The sequence below is a fragment of the Platalea leucorodia genome, assembly GCF_965183815.1.
Source record: "Platalea leucorodia genome assembly, chromosome: 3".
Classification (NCBI taxonomy): domain Eukaryota; kingdom Metazoa; phylum Chordata; class Aves; order Pelecaniformes; family Threskiornithidae; genus Platalea; species Platalea leucorodia.
The window spans coordinates 19,938,366-19,958,679 of NC_138825.1; the positions used below are offsets into that span (position 1 = coordinate 19,938,366).

Consider the following 20,314-nt stretch of genomic DNA (forward strand, 5'->3'; position numbering starts at 1 on the left):
CTCTTTCAACTTCTACCAAAGCTGGCATCCAATGTTAACTGCCTTCAGAAACAGGATGTGAGATAGCAGAGATGCTGTTCATGTATTATTAATTATCGTAATTCCTGTCTATAGGAAGGCTCATCTGGACGCACTCCTTGGATTTCAATGAAGGTCCTGGTTTTGGGGTTTTTTTCACTCAGTTTTTGAACTGGATTGATAAGAAAAGCATGTGACTTTGTCCAAGGGTGCTCCATGAGTTCCTGGGGTCAACCACAGCACAATGGCAAGAGGCTGCTGGCTCTCCATTGTACCTTTTCTCTAATGACTAGGTTTCCTCCCTGTTTTCTTCTCAGTGCCAACTGTCCGGGACCAGCACTAACGCTTTACCCACTGCAACCGGGAACAGCTGCATCCCAGCCGGTCAGTAGAAACACGACAGCTGAGACAGTTTATGGATGGATAAGCAGGACAAGTTTTGTAGGAAAAGGCAGAGTTCTTCACTAGGACCAAGAAGCAGAATTGGAAAGTCCAGGTAAACTTCAGGGCAAAAAAGCCCCTCTCCAGGTCTAACATGGAGGGAGTAAACATCAAACGAAACACATGGTAGGGACTGTTGTTCAAAGGTAAACTAATTTACATAATTCAGTTAAAAATGTGAAATCAGACTGACCAAGAAATTTGACTTCATATCCCCACCCTCTACTTGGCTTTAAATCTGCTACAGCTATGTAAGATATGCAGGAGTAACTGCATCGCTTCGAAGAAGACAAAAAAGACAAGTTCTGCTAGTTGATCTATTGAAAATGTATTACCTCAGCTGGGAACAGGGGGGCAAGTGGCTAACTGAGCCATTGGTGATCTAAGCAACTGATAAGGCCATCAGCAATTCCCCAGAAAAAATTGCCCGAAGTCCAATTCCCTTTGCAGCCCCTCTCCAGCCCCACTCACGCTGCAGCTCTCACCTTTTCTCTTCCTCTCAAAACCCACCATAACCCCAGGGTGAGATTTCTGTAAGGCCCCCACCCATGTTCACTGTGGCTGCTGTAAGGGCACCCCCCCCTTTCTTCTCGGTATGTGTAGTACTAATGAGATTTCTTACCAGCCACATTAAGCTCTGACATCTCTTTAGGTGTACATGACAAGAGTCAGCCACTGGAAAAGGGAGAAGAAAAGGTTCATTAGATAGTGATGTTACACTAAGTCTTCAGACATGTGCCTCAGTATCTTCAGGTTGTGACCCAGTGACTACAGCCCTTTTGTCCTGCACTGGATAGTTAAGGGGTTTTGGAACTGCCTTTTTCCCTTATTACAATTGAGACCTACAAACGCTTTCCATATGTTGCTTTCCATGATAAATTATTGCAGCAGCTGCAGCAGGAGCAATTGCTGGGAAAGGATGGCACCTCCGTGATCGCTAGTGGAAGGGATGGCAGGCGCTGGGAATGTGGTTATCCTAGAGACTACCCCGTAAAACAGGTTCTCTGCTTGGAAACTCTGCTCAGCTCTTGGTGCAACAAAGATTTAATGAACTATGAGCCACTGAACTAACCACAAAGTGTAAACAGCAGCCAGCAAGATTGTAAAAGGTTTTTTAAAAAAAATCTTTTTAAACACTGTATTGTCAAACAACAGTCCCCAGACTGATAAAATGCAGCACTCAGGCATATCACTATGGAGCACAGCAGGATTTTTGCTTCAGACTAGCTGATAAAAAGCTTGATGTATCCCCATTCGGCTAGCTATCCTTCAGGCTGTGCTTTTAACACAAACAGCAGCAGCAAGCATTTGTCTGCTATTTCTTTCTTAAAACCAAGATGTTTTGCAATGCAGAATTAACAGATGGGGCAGTAAGAAATGAGGGCATGGATATTTTTTTGTCACTTCCTCAAAGTCACTTTGAGCAATGTTTCCAGCGATGACAGGCTGGCGTCAGTAAGGGAAGACTCTGTGCTTTGGACATGGATGGCCACCACTGAGCTGTGCTCACCCTAGTGAGACTGCATGACTGCGGCCAGGGAACCCCAGGGAAATACCTCCCGGCTGCCCATTACGCACATCCAGCCAGGCGAAACCCTCACTGCTGTTGGTGTCAGACGCAAAACCCCTAGCAACATACATCACACATCATATTTAACTTCACGCTCCTGCTAACATATTCAGTGGTCCCCCTTTAGGCCTGGGGAGGAGAGAAGGAAGGAGCGTCCTCACCTCCATTGCCGTCATCAAAACTCGTGATCCGCCTGCTGCTAAGTTTTGAAATGCACCTAGGGGTAGAACAAAGAAAATTGTATTTCATGAGGAAGAAGCAAGAAGGCTATGCAGACATAAGGCTGTGGCAGCTGAGGAGCAGAGCTGCAATCCCTGTGCTGGGATGCTGTCCCGCCAAGCCACATCTCATTTCGGTGCTGGGTACCCCTTCAGCCTTGTCCCTTGGATCACAGCCTGCGAAGGCAGCACAATTGCAGGGCCAGAATTTGGCAAAAGTGTAGGGACAGGGGGTGTTCAATGTGACTGCTTTCATCTGCTCTCATAATTTGTTTCAATAGTAGCTCCCGCCTGAAGGCTGACAGGAGAAGGGTGAACTAATGAAACACATCTTCCCACAGGGAAACTTTCTGTTGGTCCTTTTCCATCCTCCCTGGCAGTGAGTGATCACAGTGTGCCCTAAAGAAAGTGGTTCTCTTGAAGTCATTAGTATGCCTTGCAAGATTTTTCCAGGGAATATAAATGCAGATGCTGCTGTTATTCAGCTAGATTTTGAAATTAACATTGCTGGAAGTTTTCTGTCAGAACACTTTGCCATCAGAAGATTTGAATTCATTCAAATATTGATATTCTATGTGCACATTTATATTGCAGTTTGTCTAGGAGAAATGTTCAAACCCAAGTGTTTGGACGAAGTCAAAACACAGTATTTTGAGTTCTTTTTATTTATTTTGAAATTACTTTTCTCTTAGAAATGTGCTGTTATAAACAGTAATAAAAAGTTGAAACAAATTTAAGTCTGTCTATCCTTGAATGACACATGTCTCCAGGAGCCTGTTTCCCACCCTGAATGGAAAAGGCATTGCAAGATTACAAATGTTTTGAAACCTGCTCGGCTTTAGACAAAAGTGCAAGGCTGCTGGGAGAGTGTAGGAACAGGGCACAGGGCTGCATTGCTCATCGGCCCCTTAGGAGGCAGCCAGAGCTACCTATATGATCCAGAGCAGAGAGAAGGCAGGGAGGAAAGCTAACACGATGAAGCACATCCAGCCTATAGTGCTCTGAAGAAAGGCATAGAACAAGGAAATCCCCATGTTGTGCCCATCCCCTTGACAAGGTTGTATTTGCAGGGCTGGGCTTGCAGTCTTTCTAGGAACAAACGACAGCACTGAAGTCACCTCCTCTGGGCAGAGGTAAGTGCCCCTTTACCGCTTCATTAATTCCAGTTAAATAGAGTTTGCAAAGAAGCTGCTGCTTTTGGTTTGGGTCTCATGTCTGGCTATCTTGAAAGGATGAGTAATGATTTAATGGGACAGATTTTATCTTCCCTGCTGCATTCATATCATCATAAAGGTGGACTGCCTTTTATTCCCACTTAGCACCCTTATCCTCTCCTGTAAAAATCTTATTCACAATGATTTGAAAAGTTTGAGAAATGTATTCCACATTAAACCCTTTGTGAAGTGATAAATGAAAGACTTGAGTGCATTTTAAGATACTCATTACAGGCAGTAATGAAACTTTTAGAGATTCCTTTCCACATGGATATAAAGGAGCTGTCTTTACACTGGCACTTAAAATGTAAGAGGATCTTTTTTAAGATGAAAAAAAAATGCCATGGTACTAATTTAGGCATAAGAATTTTCATCTACAGCAAGTGACATGTATAATCACAAAAAATGGGTGTTTACAAGTTGTTTGTTTTTAATGGAAGCATTAAAATTGGGACATATTCTGACTTTTGAGCTGCTTCTGCTGTACTGCCTTGAAATGGGATTTTAGGCAGTGTCATCCAGGTGGATCTGCTGACCACTATTGGCCCATAAAACATCAGCGGTAAAAACACATGGGCAAAAAATGAACATTCATTTCCATGCACTGTTGAAACCCAGCTCATTCCAAAGATGAACTAAATTGCTATAGCAATGTTCTAGCACATGGGTCACGACTGGTTTGTTTAACTACCAGTATTTCCAGTCAAAATAGTTATAATAGTAAAAATTATGCTTTTGTAAAATAGAATTCCATTTACTTTTAGGCAAAGGCTTATTTACAGACACTCCCTCCTTGCAACTGCCAGACATTAGCTGGACACAACACAGCTTTGTTTATCCACTGAGAAGGATCTCAGACCTTCTCCTTACCAAAAAACTGAGAGAACTTCACTAAAGTTGGAGGGAACACCTCTGCAGTGAAAAAAAAAAAAAAAAGCACCTTGCTTGCCTCTGACTTTTAACCAAAAGAGAAAGCCTTCCACTTGAGATGAGTTGCCTCTTTCCTCTTCACTGGCTGTGAATGCATGTAGTCTCCCTGCTGTGGTACCAGCAATGCTCCACACCACCCTGGAGGAAGCTCTGCTGTGGACCAGGATGCTCAAGCTTGTGTGGAAGGGCACCAGCACAAAGACACACCTTGTTTTTGGAGAACAAGTCTTAGTGCATAGGGGCTCTAAGGACACGCCTGCAGAGTCCAGGCTAAATTCATGCAGTAAAAGAAGAACTGGCAGCTGAAGAAGCTCTGGATATACATTACCATTGCTCCTCAGCTGGGAAAAACACAGGGCAGCGTGGTGCTGCTGCAGCCCACAGGCGGTCTGATGAGCTCTGACAGGAACCTGGGGGCCGACCTTCCTTCCAGCCCCTTTCAGCAAAGGCATCACTGTATTCCCAGCTGCTGCCTTCTCCCAGCACTAAACCGCTCTCTACCAGCCAGTTGTTCCTGTGGGCAGGAGGCAAATCTGGTTCTGGCAGACAGGCTGCCCAAAGGGATGCCTGGACCATGCCTGGATTTTGGGCAGGTTTGTTATTTCCAAGCTACACTGTTAGACATGCAGCATCACGTCTAGCAGCATGTCTCTTGCCTTCTGCCACTGCTCTCAGTCTGGCTTTGCAAGCTCCCCTGGGAGAGACCCTGCTGCCACATCCCCTGCCTGACCCCAGGCCCCAGCGCCAAGACTCACAGGTCATGGTTTCAAGGCGCAGCATGCAGCACACAAAGTCAGAGAAGCCGATTCTCCTGGCAGCATCGCCGTACCGCAGGGTCATCAGGAGCAGCAGCTGCTCGTTAGCGGCCAGACCTGTGGAGGGAAGAGGAACGACAGCACTGGGGACTCGCTGTGGGATGATGGACCAGCTCTGCTGGCCTTGTGCACACTGCAAAGAAGCTGGGGCTCTCCCTCAGCCCCCCACCCCGTCATGCTGGGTCTCCTCTGCATCCCTGGATGGCAGCTTGCCTTTCCCCCAGGTTTGTGCGTAAGAGTCAGGAAAATCAAAGTCCATTTAGTCAATTCCTCGAATTGTGGCTTAGGTCAGCAAGCAGGAAACATAGAGCTAACTAATCTAGTGTTACCTTGCTTTGCCTTTTTAGCTTTTATTTTCTATACGAAAGGGTGATTTTCTTTGGCTCATAACTGTTAAAGTCTGAGCGTAGCATTTACAATATCACTGGCGCTTTCTGCTAAATGGGAAGATACCGCATGCTCATGCTATTATGCAGTATAGCATGCCTGGGATTCTTAATTTTTACATTTTCTCTTCTATTAGAAAATGATGAAGGGTGCATTTCTGTTTTATTAGCTGATTATTCAGTATTTGTGTCACAGTCTGTTTGGATGGAAATTGGTATTCAATTGAACGAACAAAAATTGCCTTTCAGAATGATTCTTTTATTAGTTAAATAAAACTACCCTAAATGTGCTGGCTACATAAGAGAAATGATTTAAATATATTTGGCACTAAAAGCTGATGTGCTAAACAAAAGAGAAATTTTCTGCAGAGAGCTGGACTGATAGCTTCGGTTTAATGCATTCTCTGAGACTTCAGAAAAGTCTCATTTGCTCACTCCTAGTTTTTAGTGGCTCAGCTGGAAAAGAAGTAGCTTTCCTGCTTTTTCAGCCAGCTCTAAGCTTTTCAGGTTTAAATGAACTCATCATGGAGCCAAATTAGTTGAATAAGCAGAAAAGAAGGAAACGATTTCTCTACACCTGTGTAGGGGGAGATACAGCCGATGGAAGTGGGTTAGTACGTCGACGAACTCTGGTTGCGTGAGTGTAGTTGGAGAAGGTCTCCAGCAGGAAGCAGACACACAATGCTCAATATTTAAATAATGGAAATACATTTGGGTTTGAGATACATTTCAAATTAAGATAAACCCGATTTTAGATTTTCATCTAGGAGAAAAAGTTAGTAATTAAAAAAATCTAACTAATGAAATTTCTTCTTTGATTCTGGTTTTAAACCACTGCCAAGAACCACTGTAGTAGTCAGCAATTAATCCTATCTCATTTTTAACCTTTTGGCGGCAGTGGGAATTCAATCAAGCTCCCTCTGGAGAGCAGATTCCAGCAAGCATTGCAGTGCTGCTTACGAGATGCCATAATCATGTCTTACACTAGTAGAACACCGACAATTTGGCATGGTCAGTCTGGGATATACTTGCTCTGAAATCTTCTCACCTGGCAATGTCTCTCAATTAACCTTATTAACAACACTGAAGTGTCAGTCCTCTCTGTTCCCAAGACGTTTCAGTTATGTTCTGTTGCTTTTTTGCAAGGTTACTCCCCACGCATTTTGTCTGCTGGATTCCTCACTCTGGTTTTAGTCAAGCTTTCAAATACAGACTTCATGTTTCCCTATTTTTTGATGCATTTAATACTGCCAGTGAGGAGTTTGTAAATACCCCAGGCCAATGCTCCTGCATTTCAGGCCAGCACTACTGTTAATGCAGCTAGCCTGCTTTACTCTGGCAGAAAATTTGACCCATCATTATTATGCTTTGAAGCTTTAGGACAACAGTGAAAATTAAGCACACACTTCAGTATTTTGCTGGGGAAAGCGCTGAACACTTCAGGGAACAGCTGGCTGGGGGCTGTATTTTGATATATTAGTGCCATTCCCAGAGGTAACACCGACCTCCCAAGCTCTTTCTGAGGCTGTCCACTCCTTCCTGCTTAAAAGCCAGGACAGCGATCATCTTAATGCAAAGCCAGATTCAAATGCATCTGTCTGACTCAGAAGAAGGCAAGAATGAGCTTATAATTTTCTTGTTGCCCCCCACTCAGAACTGCTTATAGCGTAACATGTATTGAACTTGCCAGTTAATGGTGCCTTTTTATCCCTTCACATAGCTGCACTGTTTCAGCTCCCAGGACTTCTCAGTGTACAATTTTCCTCCCAGTTTTACACTTTAGCGACTGTCTTACAGAACAGACCTGGCAGCTTCTCCTTTGACATTTGGAGCATTAGTGTTGCTCTCCTCAGGCAGATGCTAACGCTCTGCCCACCTCTCAGCAACAAAATATTACATGTACATCCCTTGAGCTGATGGCTTCCATGGATAGCACTTCTGCACCAGGTTCCTTCTGGGGACAACATCGCTCCAGGCTCCAGGTAGCCAAATGGGAGCTTCTCTACTGTATGATTGCTGTCTCCGAGCTATATTCCATGCACAAAGTCTCTGGAGAGATGACTCAGCTAAAATACTTCAAGCATGCGAACGGGTCCCATGCACTCCCTGCAAGTTTCAGCATTCGTGTAGCCAACAGAGGTCAGTGCAAACTAAATAAATGTCTGTCACTGTGGCTTTCCCTCACAGACTTAGTCACTGCCCTAAAGAGAAACTGCGGGAACTGGGGCAAGTGCAAGCCTCGACTGTTCCTTGCTCCTTTCCTCTGCTGGATGTTTTGTCCGTGACCTATAGAGATTACGGATAAACCAGTCTGCAGGCTCTGGCCAGTGCTGTGCTTCTCTGCGTCTCCCTGCTGGCTCCCCAGCTGCAGGGCAAAGGGTTTCTCCCTGAAATGAGCTTTCTGTCTCAATGCCCTAAAACAATGCAGACCTCCAAGCAGCGCTGTGATCTAACTGGCACCTCTGTGCAATCCAAACCACTTTCTCCCTGAAGCTCTTCTTTCTTTCCTTTCTCTTTTTCATCCTTTCCTTCACTGCCACAGGGACAAGAAAGGGAGCTGCTCAGCACCTACGGACGTACCTGCTGTCTGTATCGCGCTCTTAAATTCAGACACATCAAGAAATCCAGAATGATTTCTGTCTTCCTTCCTGAAGATATCCTAAAAAACAGTGTAAAGGCAGATTTCAAGCTCATATCAGCATTCCCCAGATTTACTACTACATCTAATTATGTAGGATGCTTTCCTTCCTTAATAAATAGGCTGCAAGGAAGTTCAACAAATGAGATGCGGTGACTACAACAAGGGAGACCCATTTACAGAAGGCTCAGACAGTATGTTGCAGTGTAAGAAATCCCACAGTTTTGGGTGGGTGGAAGTCTTTTTGCTCACTCTCCCAGGTTTGTGTGTGCAGGCAGCAATGGAAATACTCACAACTCCACTGACAAAAAGACATTGTCTGTAACACTTGAAGTAAGCCAGGAGTCCCTGAGTCCCAGAATGGTGTGGGGTCATCTTTCCCAACACACCGTTGAAACCCCACAAGCCACATCTGAGGTGCTGTCAGTGGGAAGACCACCATTGCTAGATGGGAAACTGGCATCCCATGTCCTAGGTGGCCTCAGACCATCTCAAGAGGGATGAAACAAAGCAGAGCCCACCCAACTTTGAGGCTTCAGAAAATCTTCCCAATCTGCAGCAAGACTATGGGGAGAAGCATCTGACACAGACAAGCTGCCTGAATTTAGGTGGGACCCTAAATACCACGTTACTGCCCTCACTGCTTCCAGCACTTATCCTGGAGCAGAGACATTTCTCCCAGATAAACTTTCATCAGATCCTACACATTTCCACTACAAACTGCAGCAATGAGGAAGTGACATTTTTCAGATTACTCTGTTCAAGAACTCATTTCAGCTTAGAAAGCTTTTTAAAAAATTGCCAGTGGTGGCACACAAACAGAGATTTCCATCAAATTCTGAGCCTAATTGGCCTTCATACCTTTTCCCTCTTTTTCTTCAATATTCCCTGATCTAGAAAAGCCTCGGCTGCTCGTTTGTAGCGCTTCACACACACTACTGCTTCCTGAGCTCTTAACCTTTGCATGAAAGGATGGAAATCTGACCCACTAAGCAAGCAACCTCTGCAACGTTTTTCCCCCCAGTGCTTTGATATCACAGAGCATCTGCACCCTGCTGATGAAAAGCCCAAGAGTACAGTATCAGTAGAGAAGAGAGAGCAGCCCCCATGTACCATGTACTTAGTGAGACTTTGCCAGAGGGTCTTGAACTCCTGCAGTGTGAGTCGTCCGTTCGAGTTGATCTGTGCATTTAGTTAAGAATTGAACAGTTAATGAGAGCTAAACCTGGCTGTCTTCATTCCCGAGGATGCTGGCTTTACATAAAGAAAGACATAAGATGCAGTCTCTTCCATTTGTTACTTTGTGTTGAGAAAGCCAAGAGCTTTTCTGCTCTCAGTTATGCTTAACAGTTAAATTCACCTTCTTTGGCACATTGTACAGCTGCTCATACCTGTGCTCACAAACAACAAAAGGTTTCTATTTATATGGTGCCTTTAACCATTTAGCTACTGAGCACAGAGGCCCCTGTGGATGAACAAGACCCATGCTCCAGGCCACATGTGCACATTGCCTTGCCTCTGTGCATGAGGCAGCACAGTATTAGCTCTGCCTGGATCCTTCTGGAGGAACAGGCGCTGAAGGAGCCAAGAGCATGAGGAGCTGATCCTGATGCCTGCCATCAGAAGGCAGCAGCAGCCTTTGAGCCATGCTTATGCTTCAGGCAAGAAAACATTTCCCTACCATGAGCTGCAGGAGCCCATGGGTGTCAGCAGACATCTCCCATGGATGCTCAAAGGACTATGTCAGTGGACCTGCTCCCCTCTGTACACCATCTAAGAGTCCTAGGCAGACATGCAGCACCTCACCCAATGCAGCTGGGATGTCAAAAACTCCCTGAAAGCAAAACTCACCACCCGTTAAATATAAGCAGACAAGTGCCACTGCCATGAAACCTGACTGAAAAATGCTGATCCTGTCTTTGCAGGCCAGGATAGGTCACACTGTACATGGGTTGTATGCAGCCCAGAGAATGAAAAATCCATGCTGAACTAAAGCAGAGCAGTGGCTTTGTCAGCTCTTTGCACGTGCCATGCATTCACAGCGCCCACTTAGCCTAGGAGGGGCTTTGGAAAGGGGGAGAAGTCTCTTTCACTGGCTAGATGCAGAAAGCTGGAAAGAGAGAGGGACTTCTGGTCATTTTTATTCATTCCCTGGCAGTTTGTAAAGGTCTGAAAATGTCTCAAAGTTATTTCAAAGCATGGAAGAAAAGAGCCAGTGAGCAAGCAAGGGGGAGAAAACACACGGAGGAGAATTTATGTTTTCATCAAGCAGCCCTCTTGTTCTACAACAGCCAGCAATGTATTTCCAGTGTTGTCTTGTTAACAGTAAAAAGACTGTGTGATCCATCTAAATAGGGAAGGTACACTGGAAAGTATGAATAGTCTGCCAGGCAAGTGCCTGTGATTCGGTGATGACAGTGCTTCTTCCCCTAACACCAGCTTTGCTGGTGGTGCTAGCAGGCTGCTCGAGCTGCCATCACAGGCCAGCGTGGCTGCAGCCGTGATGGAAGAGCTGAGCTATGCCTGAGCTCTGTGCTGCCTCCTCGCTTCAGGCTCTGCCTGGGACCCTGCACCCAAGGGTGAAGCTTAGCCAAGCCCTGGGCCCTGCAGAGGTGAAAATAAGAGCAAAGAGTTAGCTGGAAGCAGAAGGTTGACCCTCAGCTTTCCACCAACACACCAGGGCATGCATGGCAAAGGCCTGCACAGACGCTGGGACAGTTATTTATTGAGGACTGTGGCTAATATTTACTTGCAGGTTCTCACACCGGGATGCTCAGCTCAGCCATAACTCAAGGCAAGGATGGGCAGCACCAGGGAAGTTTATTGCTTCTGCTGAAAGGATACATCCATCAGAGACAAAATGCCTCTGCATGAATCGAAGCTGAATCTTCCTCCCAGGCTGGTCATTTCATCTGTTAGGATTGAGAAAACAGAAGGAATCCGCGAGAGTGAGGGGGGTGACAGAGGCACCAGGTCACCATTCGGAGGGAAGGAGGGCACCAGCATGAAGGCTCATGTAGCTAACAAGCCCCAGATCTGGCTCAGGGTCTCAAACAGAAGCAAGGGCTACGTGCCAGGCTGAGGTCCACTGAGGGAGTCTGACATGTCTCAGACAACTCTACTGCTCCCTTCCCCAAGGACAGGTGCCCTGTTTGAGCTCACAGGTAGCTGCTCTGCTCAGTTTCTGCCCACCCACCTGCCCTGATGGAAACTCTTCCCTCTTGAAATAAGGTAAGGGAAATAACAGTAACAAGAAAAGCTATTTATGGTGAATTAGCAAGTCCTAGGAGCACTTTGAGCGTTGTGCATGACTGATGAACCAACTGATGTCGGTTCAAGCCCTCTGGCTGTGCCCCTGTCTCATGCTGTTTTCAAGGTGGGCAGGTTAAGAAGGCTGGGAAATGCTGAAAGCCAGCTTGAGGCCTCTGCAGAGCAGTGATGCAGGCCAGGGCTGAACTGGGAGAAACTGGATGACAGTGAGAAGAGTGGGAGGCACAGCTCCCTGGGGCGCTCACTGGTGCAGCCCAGCCAGGGACTGAGTTCCTGCTGCAATTGGTGGGGTACCGGGTGCTCATGGGGGCTGCAGGGACATCCAGGAGAAGGACAGCATGGGGCAGGGTAGGTCTGCAGAGCAGAGGTTATCCCACAGGAGAACTGGGAGGGGAAGGTGAAATTTGGCTGTCAAACAAATGCACAGCTTTGCCAACAGCCATGCATTAAAGAGTCTGTTAGCAGCTGGTCTGGATTGCATCACCTTCTTCATGTGAACATTACTTTGATTTAGAAAAAAGATAAAACCAAACTGTTCCAAAGGAACCCTGGTGGAGGCACTTCTCATTCTTCAAGATGCAATAGTGCAGTAAGCCACACTAAGGATTTTTTGAGGACCATCAGGACGCCACTAAATCCTCTGTCTAATTTACCCTAGGCTAAGGATAGGGAAGCACTAATGACATTAGCTGGGTTGTAAAAGCTTTACCTTTCAGGATCTCTTCATTAAGGAGTTGTTGCAGCTGCGAGGCATCAATAGCTGAGCCCTAATGCAGAATAAAATGCAAAGAGAGGTCTGTGAGCATAAAGGTTTCTCCTGTGTCACTTTTGCCCCAAAATTCTTTATTCACACGCTGTCGCAACAAAGAAGGACCTCTGCTTATATCAGAGGAGCAGCAGCACCCCCATGGGAACATAACATAGCCCACACTGCTGGGCCACTCTTTGTCCTTCCCTACAAGAGTCTTCAGGGGAGTTACAGGCACTCCCCATCACTGTGGGGTATTTCCAGCAGTGATGGGAACACTTGCTGACTTCACCAGCCCCTAGCTGGGGAGCTGCCAAAGGGCGGGCACAGCAGGCAGCTGGGTGAGTGGGCTGGGAGCACAGGCGCTGCTGCCTGCCTCCCTCTGAGCCAACCACCCACCAGTGACCCTGACTGCCTCCCTCCCGAGGCACCCCCTGGGCATTCAGCATGGCAGCCCGTGTTCGTTTTCACCTTCATGCATTGCTATAACTATTAACTGCGAGAGGTCCATTGTGCAATAACTTTTGGCAGTTTTTTTTTTCCTCTTGACTAAGTCGAGGAGTTCTTTATAACAGTTTATTAAACCGTTAAAAGCATCTCCTGTGAACACAGAGAGTTTGGCTCTGAAAGAGCAGGAATCAATTACTCAAACGCTGACTGATGTCTGGTTTCCAAATGCCGTGAAGGCAAATGGAAAATGATGCTGATGAGAGGGGGGAATACCCAAGGCTTTCTAATTGCTTTCAGTAAATAAAAAAACTAAAGCCAAAAAAAAAACAAAGGGGGACACATGCAAGCCCATCACCAGCACAACCACAAATCTCCAATCCTCCTCTGATATATGGGGCTAGCCACTCTACCCCAGCTGAATGTCCCATTTTTCTGGGGGTTTTGGCAAGTCAATCAATACTGTTTTCAGGGTTTCCACTTGAGGGTGGAGCTACATTTCCAAAAAACATTTTTCTAAATGGATTTGTATCAACATCAGAGATCAGTTTTTCTTTTTGCAAGTCCACATGCCTTTTTTATTTATTTTTCAGCAAGATATTTTAGACAGGATACCTGCTTAGCGTGTCTTAGGAAGATAGCCTTATAGGAGCTGTCCTGGTTCTGTCTTGGTACATCCTGGATCAAAAACAAAGTATGCACATAAATAATTCAGTCACAAAACAACTGGAGGCAGAAGTCTGCAGATCCAAACAGCACTTTAGAGAGGGCAGGGAATGTACAGTACAGACTGCAGTTTTAACACCCTGAAAGTAAAGTGGACTAGAAGCAAGAAAGAGCTACTGCAATGAAGGAAGAAGCACAGTTTGGATGTCATCACTTAGTACAGCCAGGAGGGAGCAGCTCAGGGCCTGAGGAAGACAACAGAACACATCCAGGGTGGAGTTCAGCAAGTCAATATATAAGTATAGAGGTACAAAGCCTGGTCCTTATTGATGGCCCTTGGCTGAAACCACTGGCTTAGGGCATGTGAAGATTCATGTGAACCAAGGAATAGAGCAGGAGTTGACTTTTCCTTTCTCTTGTACCTTCTCAATCCCAAGGCAGGCTCGACTGTACCTGAGCAATTGCAATTCAATGGTTAAGTGATTTTTTTCAACCTTTCAGTGAGGAGATCCACCAGGCACTAAGGGGAACTATCCTTAACATTATAAAGTTTCCCCCCAAAATCTAAGCCTAAGCCCCAATGCCTTCAGCTCTGTGTGAGATAATTCACACCAGTGAAGCCCAGATACCTGAACAAGAGCAGAAAGTGTGGGTACCATAATTCGTCAAAGTCAAAACATTGGCTAACAACAACAGCCAAGTAAACTGACAGCTTGTCAGTGGAAAGAGATAATAAGCCACCATTTACACTACCCCTCTAATGGGGCTTAATTGCAGGCTGGAAAATGAATCACAAGGAAAGGACTCCGTTGTCTCTTCTCCTGAAGCAGCTTTACACCTTTGGCTTCAAAGATCTGCACTGAGTTTGCACTGCTGTAAATAACAGCCTCTCAGCAGCAGGGCTTTGCATGGAACCAGTGAGACAGCAGCATGGACTGGACCAGCTCTGGCAATTTGCACAGTTCACAGCGAGGAAGTCCAGCAAGGGATGGCAGCGGGGCTAGACAGGTTGAAATGTGGGTTGAACTAGAGGCGCAATCAGTTTTGAAGTGTAATTTCTCTTATGTCTGTGAAGATATCCTGATAAAAACCAGAAAGAATCTGCTTTGGGCCTCACCTCTATGGACTCCTGTGCTTTATACGGTGCAAACACTTAAATGAAGCCATTCCCACGGGGAAGGCATGTATGACCCCTCTCTCAGGTGTGAGGTCTTTTTAAAAGAGGTCAAACCCAAGCTGTGAATTTTTCATCAAAGTTTCCCCCTCTCTCCTCCTTAGATACATATCCATTTTACAGACATTGCAAGAATTTAATATCTTTGAAATGCTCTCCCCCCTGCTCAAAGTGTTAAAGGTGGAGAGGTGAAAAGGACAGATGGACAGGCCGACAGAGGGACTGTATAAGATTTGTTTCCTTCAAAAATCAGGCTCTGAAAGAGACATATGTGAAGAGGAAGGGCTTCGCTGTCACTCGCGTCTCTCCAGAGAGGTACCCTAGGCTGGTCACCTGCTCTCTCAGCAAGGTCACAGGGTGCCAGAGTCAAACTCTGGGACAGGTACTGGGTGGTGAAAGGACAGAAGAGCAGAGTGGTGTCTGGTATGTAGGGAAGGAAGAAGAAGAGTCAGTAGAGGTGACTACCAAATAGTCAGGTCCCTGGGAACCATTCACCACCACCAGTACCTACATCAGTTTTCACAGACTCTTACCATCGGCAGCACTGGATTGGGTGGGAAGTTTAAGTTCCTAGAAAAGAGTTACAAGAGTCAAACTGGGAGAGAATGGGCATTTTCAGGGCACTGATTTACAGACGTGGCAGAAGGCAGGCACCAACAGGAGCACTCGCCCAACCTGTGGCCCCACAAGATGCTCAGCACTCATACCTCCCAGCTTGTCCCAGTTCAGTCAAGCTTGTTGCACCAGTCCTGGGTCTCTCTGTGCAAGCAGACATGAGCAGGTCTGACTCTCTGGCTGCTCTGGGGCCATTGACTTCCTTGAGCCAGCCCTGCTGGCATGAGCAGCAGAGAAAGGGTAACTTGTCTCACTCTGAGCTAACCTCACCACACAGAAGGCAAGGCTGCCCTGCCTTGAGCTACATAAAATTTTCACCTGCTTTCTCTTTGCCTAGTTTAATAGTCAGGACTAAAAATAGCATCTGGGCTATTAAAAGGCAACATCTTTTAAATGTCTGCGGACTGCCTGAAATTGAGCCGGGGTCACCATTCCTTCTGAGACTCACTTAGTAGCAACATTCAATACCTGAGTTTTGCTTTTTGGTAAAGAAATTAGCCAAGCCAGATGCTATTTTTATAGCATCTGTGCTATTATAGAGGTGCAGAGACCCACAGGAAGGGGATCCCCACACTTGGCCTAGCTCAGGAAGGTGTGTGAGGGTCACAGGCTCTCCTGGAAAGACCTACCTCCCAAGGCTGAGCTGCCTTATGCATGATTCATCATGCTGAAGGCAGTCCAGCCCAAAGCACAGACTTCTATTTGTTTTCCATAACTAAGGAGTTGCCTTAGCTGATTCTGGGCTATTTTTGCCAGGGGCCAAATTCTAGAAAGCAACCTCATTATTAAGATACGGGCCTATGAGATAAGAGCTGCAATCACCTCCAGTATAAAGCTTACCAAAGGAAAGCCACCACACATCCGATACTTGATGGTCATTTGGTAGGGCTGAATGCTGGGCCTTGCTCTTTACATAAAGCACACCAGATATTTATATGAAAATGCAATAAGAACTGCCTTTGCATGAACTAAGATACAATTTTTCTGCCAAACTTATCTTCAAGGCCCCTCTCATACCCACAGGGAGCCCTACCAGCCTGTCTGTGAGATGGCTGGGTGAAAGGATCAAGGCCGTTCACTGCTCTTTGCTTCTCTAAGTCCCACTCTGAGCAGAATGGGACCTGATCTGTCTGGCGTCCAGCCAGCACAACATAAGAAACTACATAACTGCTGTTAAGAAAAACAAGCTCTCAGTCCTCCTTTCACTAAAGAGAGATTTCCCCACAATCTGGCAGGGCATATCTCACAATTATTGCTCACTTGTGTGGTTCTTTGCACCAAAGCTGAGACCCTTGGTGGCTGCAGATGAGCTATTGCCCTGTTCTGCAGTGGCCACCCCTATGGATCGGACTATACATCTGATCTTCCCCAACATAGTGCTTAACACTCGGCTGTGTCTCCCCAACATGCTTCTAGAGTATGTTAAAATCAAATTGCCACTTTAGTTATCTTGACATTAAATTGTTAAATCCTGGCACACTGTAAGTCAGGAGCCTATAAGGAGTACTTATTATCTTACTCATTGTAGTCTTCATTCCTCACGAAGATTCGTAAGAGAAATTCAAATTCTTGGTCCTCTGCTGTAGAAGGAACAACAGCATAGGTTCCTGGGCTCAAGATAAAGTAGCTGGTCACATCTCGAGTCAGGCAAAAATTTTGTTTCAGAACTTTGGAGTTGTCCTGAAAGAAAAATATAGCTGGCTAGCTCCCCTCCATGTCAGGAACCAAAGTATATCAGCAAGTGCACCCACAGCAACCTTACGTTCCCACAGCTCTCTAAATATACACTGCATCTAACATGCCTAAACCTCCCCAGGGGCATGAAAAGCCCATCCAGGTGACAGACTTTGTTCAAGGACACATCAAAAATGCACAAGGGTGGAAGAACAGAAAGAAACAGAAGGCAAAATGTATGTAAGTGGATTTGAAGAGAACTTCAACTAACATTAAGCAGACTGGAGTTCATGAAGGAATCAAGGATGAATACTGTTAGTAAAACTTCCCTGAGACCTAGCATGACTCAGAGCGGTCAGAGAGCTCACTGAACATCTCACCCAGATGCCAATGCTTCAAGAATCACAACCTGAACCTTCCAGCAAGTGTCACAAGAAAATAGAACATTCTGATCTTTCTTCTGTTATTCCAGTATTTTTGCTGAGATGAAACAAATGTAATGCTACAGCTATTACTATGATGACATGTAAAGATAGCATAATAAAAATCCCTTACTAAACATATTCTCCAAAATACATCAGCGTGTATAAATTCCATTTAGAATGGTTATACAGCGTGGCAGAGTTATTTATGAGCCATGCCTTTGGGAGAAAATAACATAAAACTGCTATTTTGGGAGAAAAAAAAAGGATGACTACTGTTACAGATGGCTGGGAGGTATGTAGACTGCCAAGTATTATGGGTCAGATCTTGAGCAGATAGAAATGGGCAGTGCTGCAAAGAAATAAATAGTGTAATCCTTTTTTTACTTTTGGGTCTCATTTCACATTCCTTCTGGTAAAAAGCAGAAGCAGATTAATATCTCAATGGAGTCAAAACCAGTGTGAGATAAGAATATACATTGCTCAGCTCTATCACACAACATTAAACTTCCCTCACAGCCATGTACTAGTGCTCCACGTCTGTATTTAATCAAAGGCTTCCTAGAGCTATCAGATATGTCCATTCTGGTTTGCATCCTTGCCTGCACTGCATTCCCCTCTCATCCTGCCAAGGGATAATACCCTTTTTACTTCACGGCAACAGTTTGAGGCATCTCAAAAGGTACTGAACAATGAATGATGCTGCTAATGAATAATGGCAGTGAAAGTGGTTGAGGGAGGAAGAGTGAGGCCACGTGAATCTTAGCAATTGCACTCTCCTTGCATAAAGAAAACCCCTTGTAAACTTTTACGCAAAGGTGTCACCTCTGATTGCCCTCAAGCACTGAGGCTAGATGCTGGGAAATAAACCAAGTGAATAGCACTGTACACCTGTCTTGGTTTTAGCTCCTGGACTTGGCTTTTGCTGCTACCAGCGCAGGAGGCTAGGCTGGCTGTGAGCAGCTGGTAGACCAGCTCTCATGTTAAAATACTTAGGCTGTGTCCATGGGGGAATATTTTCTGCATAATCTGCTGTGTGGATTTGTACCAATAATATTACATTACTAAAAGCTATGGTGTGACAGAGCAGCATGACAGTCCCCTTTCCCTCATTGACCAGGTGCTCCACAGTAATCCAGTGCCCCTAGTAATGGCCTGTTCTGGCCTTGTCCTTCAGCTCCTGCATAGGACATCACCTGGGATCAGAAGCCCAAACTGAGCCTGAGGTGAGCCATGGACTGACAGCCCCCTGAGGCCATGTCTCATTGAATTTCATCCATCCTTGGGAATATACCAAGAGAGAGAAAAACTAAATGAAGACACCTGAGCATCAACTGGAGGGGAAGAAAGAAATTTTAAACATAAAGTAAGAATAGAGCAAATCTGTCTTCTAGTCTACTTCCTGATTAAACAACCTCTTTTCAAGTGACCCAAGACCTATGCCATCACCTCCCGGTGAGGGTCTTTTCTGTCAAAATGAGTAACTAATCAAGGTGAGCACGCATCATGCAAGAGCATGCAGGGACCTTCATGTCTGGTGACTGTTGGGGGACAGCTGATGAGGATGCTGGAAGCAGCGAGTTCCCCATTTTCCAGGAGCAGCAGCTCAGCCCATGGAGCGCTGCAGGGCTGATATCTGCACTAGGCAGAGGATCTCCTTGCATAGGGATAGTGAGTTCCACTTGCTGGAGGGATGCTTTTTTTATTACATCTTTTATTTCTCAGACACTGTTTTTTATGAGCTACGAAGCCATGCTCTTCCTTTATGAGGAGCTGTTAGACTTATGGAATCAATTATTCAAAGTCTGGGATTGGAGCAAACCTCTCCAGTGATCAGGAGAATGTGAAGTTAGGGTCATACCAATCTCTGCTTCCTTTTGTTCTTCAGGTTAAGAACAACCCCCTCCTACCCCCCCTCAGCCTACAACAAAATCCTTTTGGAAGAGGCTAGCATCCATCTGCACTAGCAATTGCACTTTCAGTAAGCCTGGTAATGCTCTGATAATAACTGACCTTGAAATGGCACCTCCCTGGACAGGCACTAAGAAAAAAAAAAAACACAACAAAACAAAACAGGGAAATTGTGGTGGAGGTCCCAGGTATCTGAGTGAATTGTCTCTGTACTGGTCTTGAGCAAAGCCTTCCATATATTTTGCAAATGGGTTTTACATGGCATTTCTGTGATAGAAAATGGGAGATGAGTAAGACAGGCCCATTTTGGGGAACAAGAGGTCATTCTGCTCCCTACTAGACCTGGAGTACTGCTCAAGTGCTGTGGTTAGTACTGGCTGTCATGCCTTGTGCTGGGCCAGTAAAGCATGTCACCAGTACTGCTGGGCACAAAGGATATTGCCCTAGCATCTCTTGTTACCTATGGACCCCCTGGGGTTCCCAGGGTTATTCTGGGATGCTAGAGAACTGAAAGTTCAACCTTTCCTCTCTTAAGACATGAATAAAGGAAACTAAGCCTGCCTAACTCTACCTTTCCTGTGATGTTCTAAGGTAGAAGGCATGGAGAAGTTCACTCCACATACTGACTGCTCTCCTTTTACAGCCCAAAGGGCAATTACGACTTTCATTTCCATGTACAGGTATAACAAGCCACACAGAAAACAGCAGTGCCTACATGATACCTGATTGTGCTTACCATGGTGATCAAAAAGCCAATCTTTTTTGCATCTCGCATATCCTCAGGATGTTTTTGCATGAGTGAAATGACTACATTATAGGTTTTGGGGTCATAATCTGGCACTTTGAAGAAATACTGAGGGTTCCTTGAAACCGCACCTGCTGAGAAATTGTTAATAGATTAATAGTAGCCACATAGATGTCCCAGTAGTAGTCTATTGTGTAAGATCTTGCTTATATGGACCCAGAGGAATAGGTAGTTACTGCTCCAAGATGCTTTCAATACAACAGAGCACTGTAGTCTCTACATTACCAGTAGGAATTGAGGCATCTGGAGTTAAACTAATTGCCCATTAATCACTCTAGAAATCTCTGGCAAAGTCATAAAAGTCATGCAGACTTCTCACCCCCCTTACCTCTGCTTCACCTACATGGCACAC

The 20,314-nt window shown here is 45.5% G+C and overlaps 1 protein-coding gene across 1 annotated transcript in view; it reads right to left on the minus strand.

The window, feature by feature from the left end:
• Positions 1-1,107: 1,107 nt before the first annotated feature.
• The window catches only part of CAPN13 (calpain 13), a gene marked incomplete at both ends in the record, with an annotated part of 50,880 nt that continues 31,673 nt past the window's right edge, over positions 1,108-20,314 (minus strand). The window contains 11 exons of the mRNA XM_082306737.1: positions 1,108-1,134; positions 2,191-2,246; positions 5,147-5,263; positions 8,173-8,251; positions 9,344-9,412; positions 11,075-11,142; positions 12,210-12,267; positions 13,311-13,373; positions 15,069-15,105; positions 16,670-16,830; positions 19,894-20,036. Of these exons, the coding sequence (XP_082162863.1) occupies positions 1,108-1,134; positions 2,191-2,246; positions 5,147-5,263; positions 8,173-8,251; positions 9,344-9,412; positions 11,075-11,142; positions 12,210-12,267; positions 13,311-13,373; positions 15,069-15,105; positions 16,670-16,830; positions 19,894-20,036 (878 nt within the window). The remainder of the gene's footprint in view (positions 1,135-2,190; positions 2,247-5,146; positions 5,264-8,172; positions 8,252-9,343; positions 9,413-11,074; positions 11,143-12,209; positions 12,268-13,310; positions 13,374-15,068; positions 15,106-16,669; positions 16,831-19,893; positions 20,037-20,314) is intronic.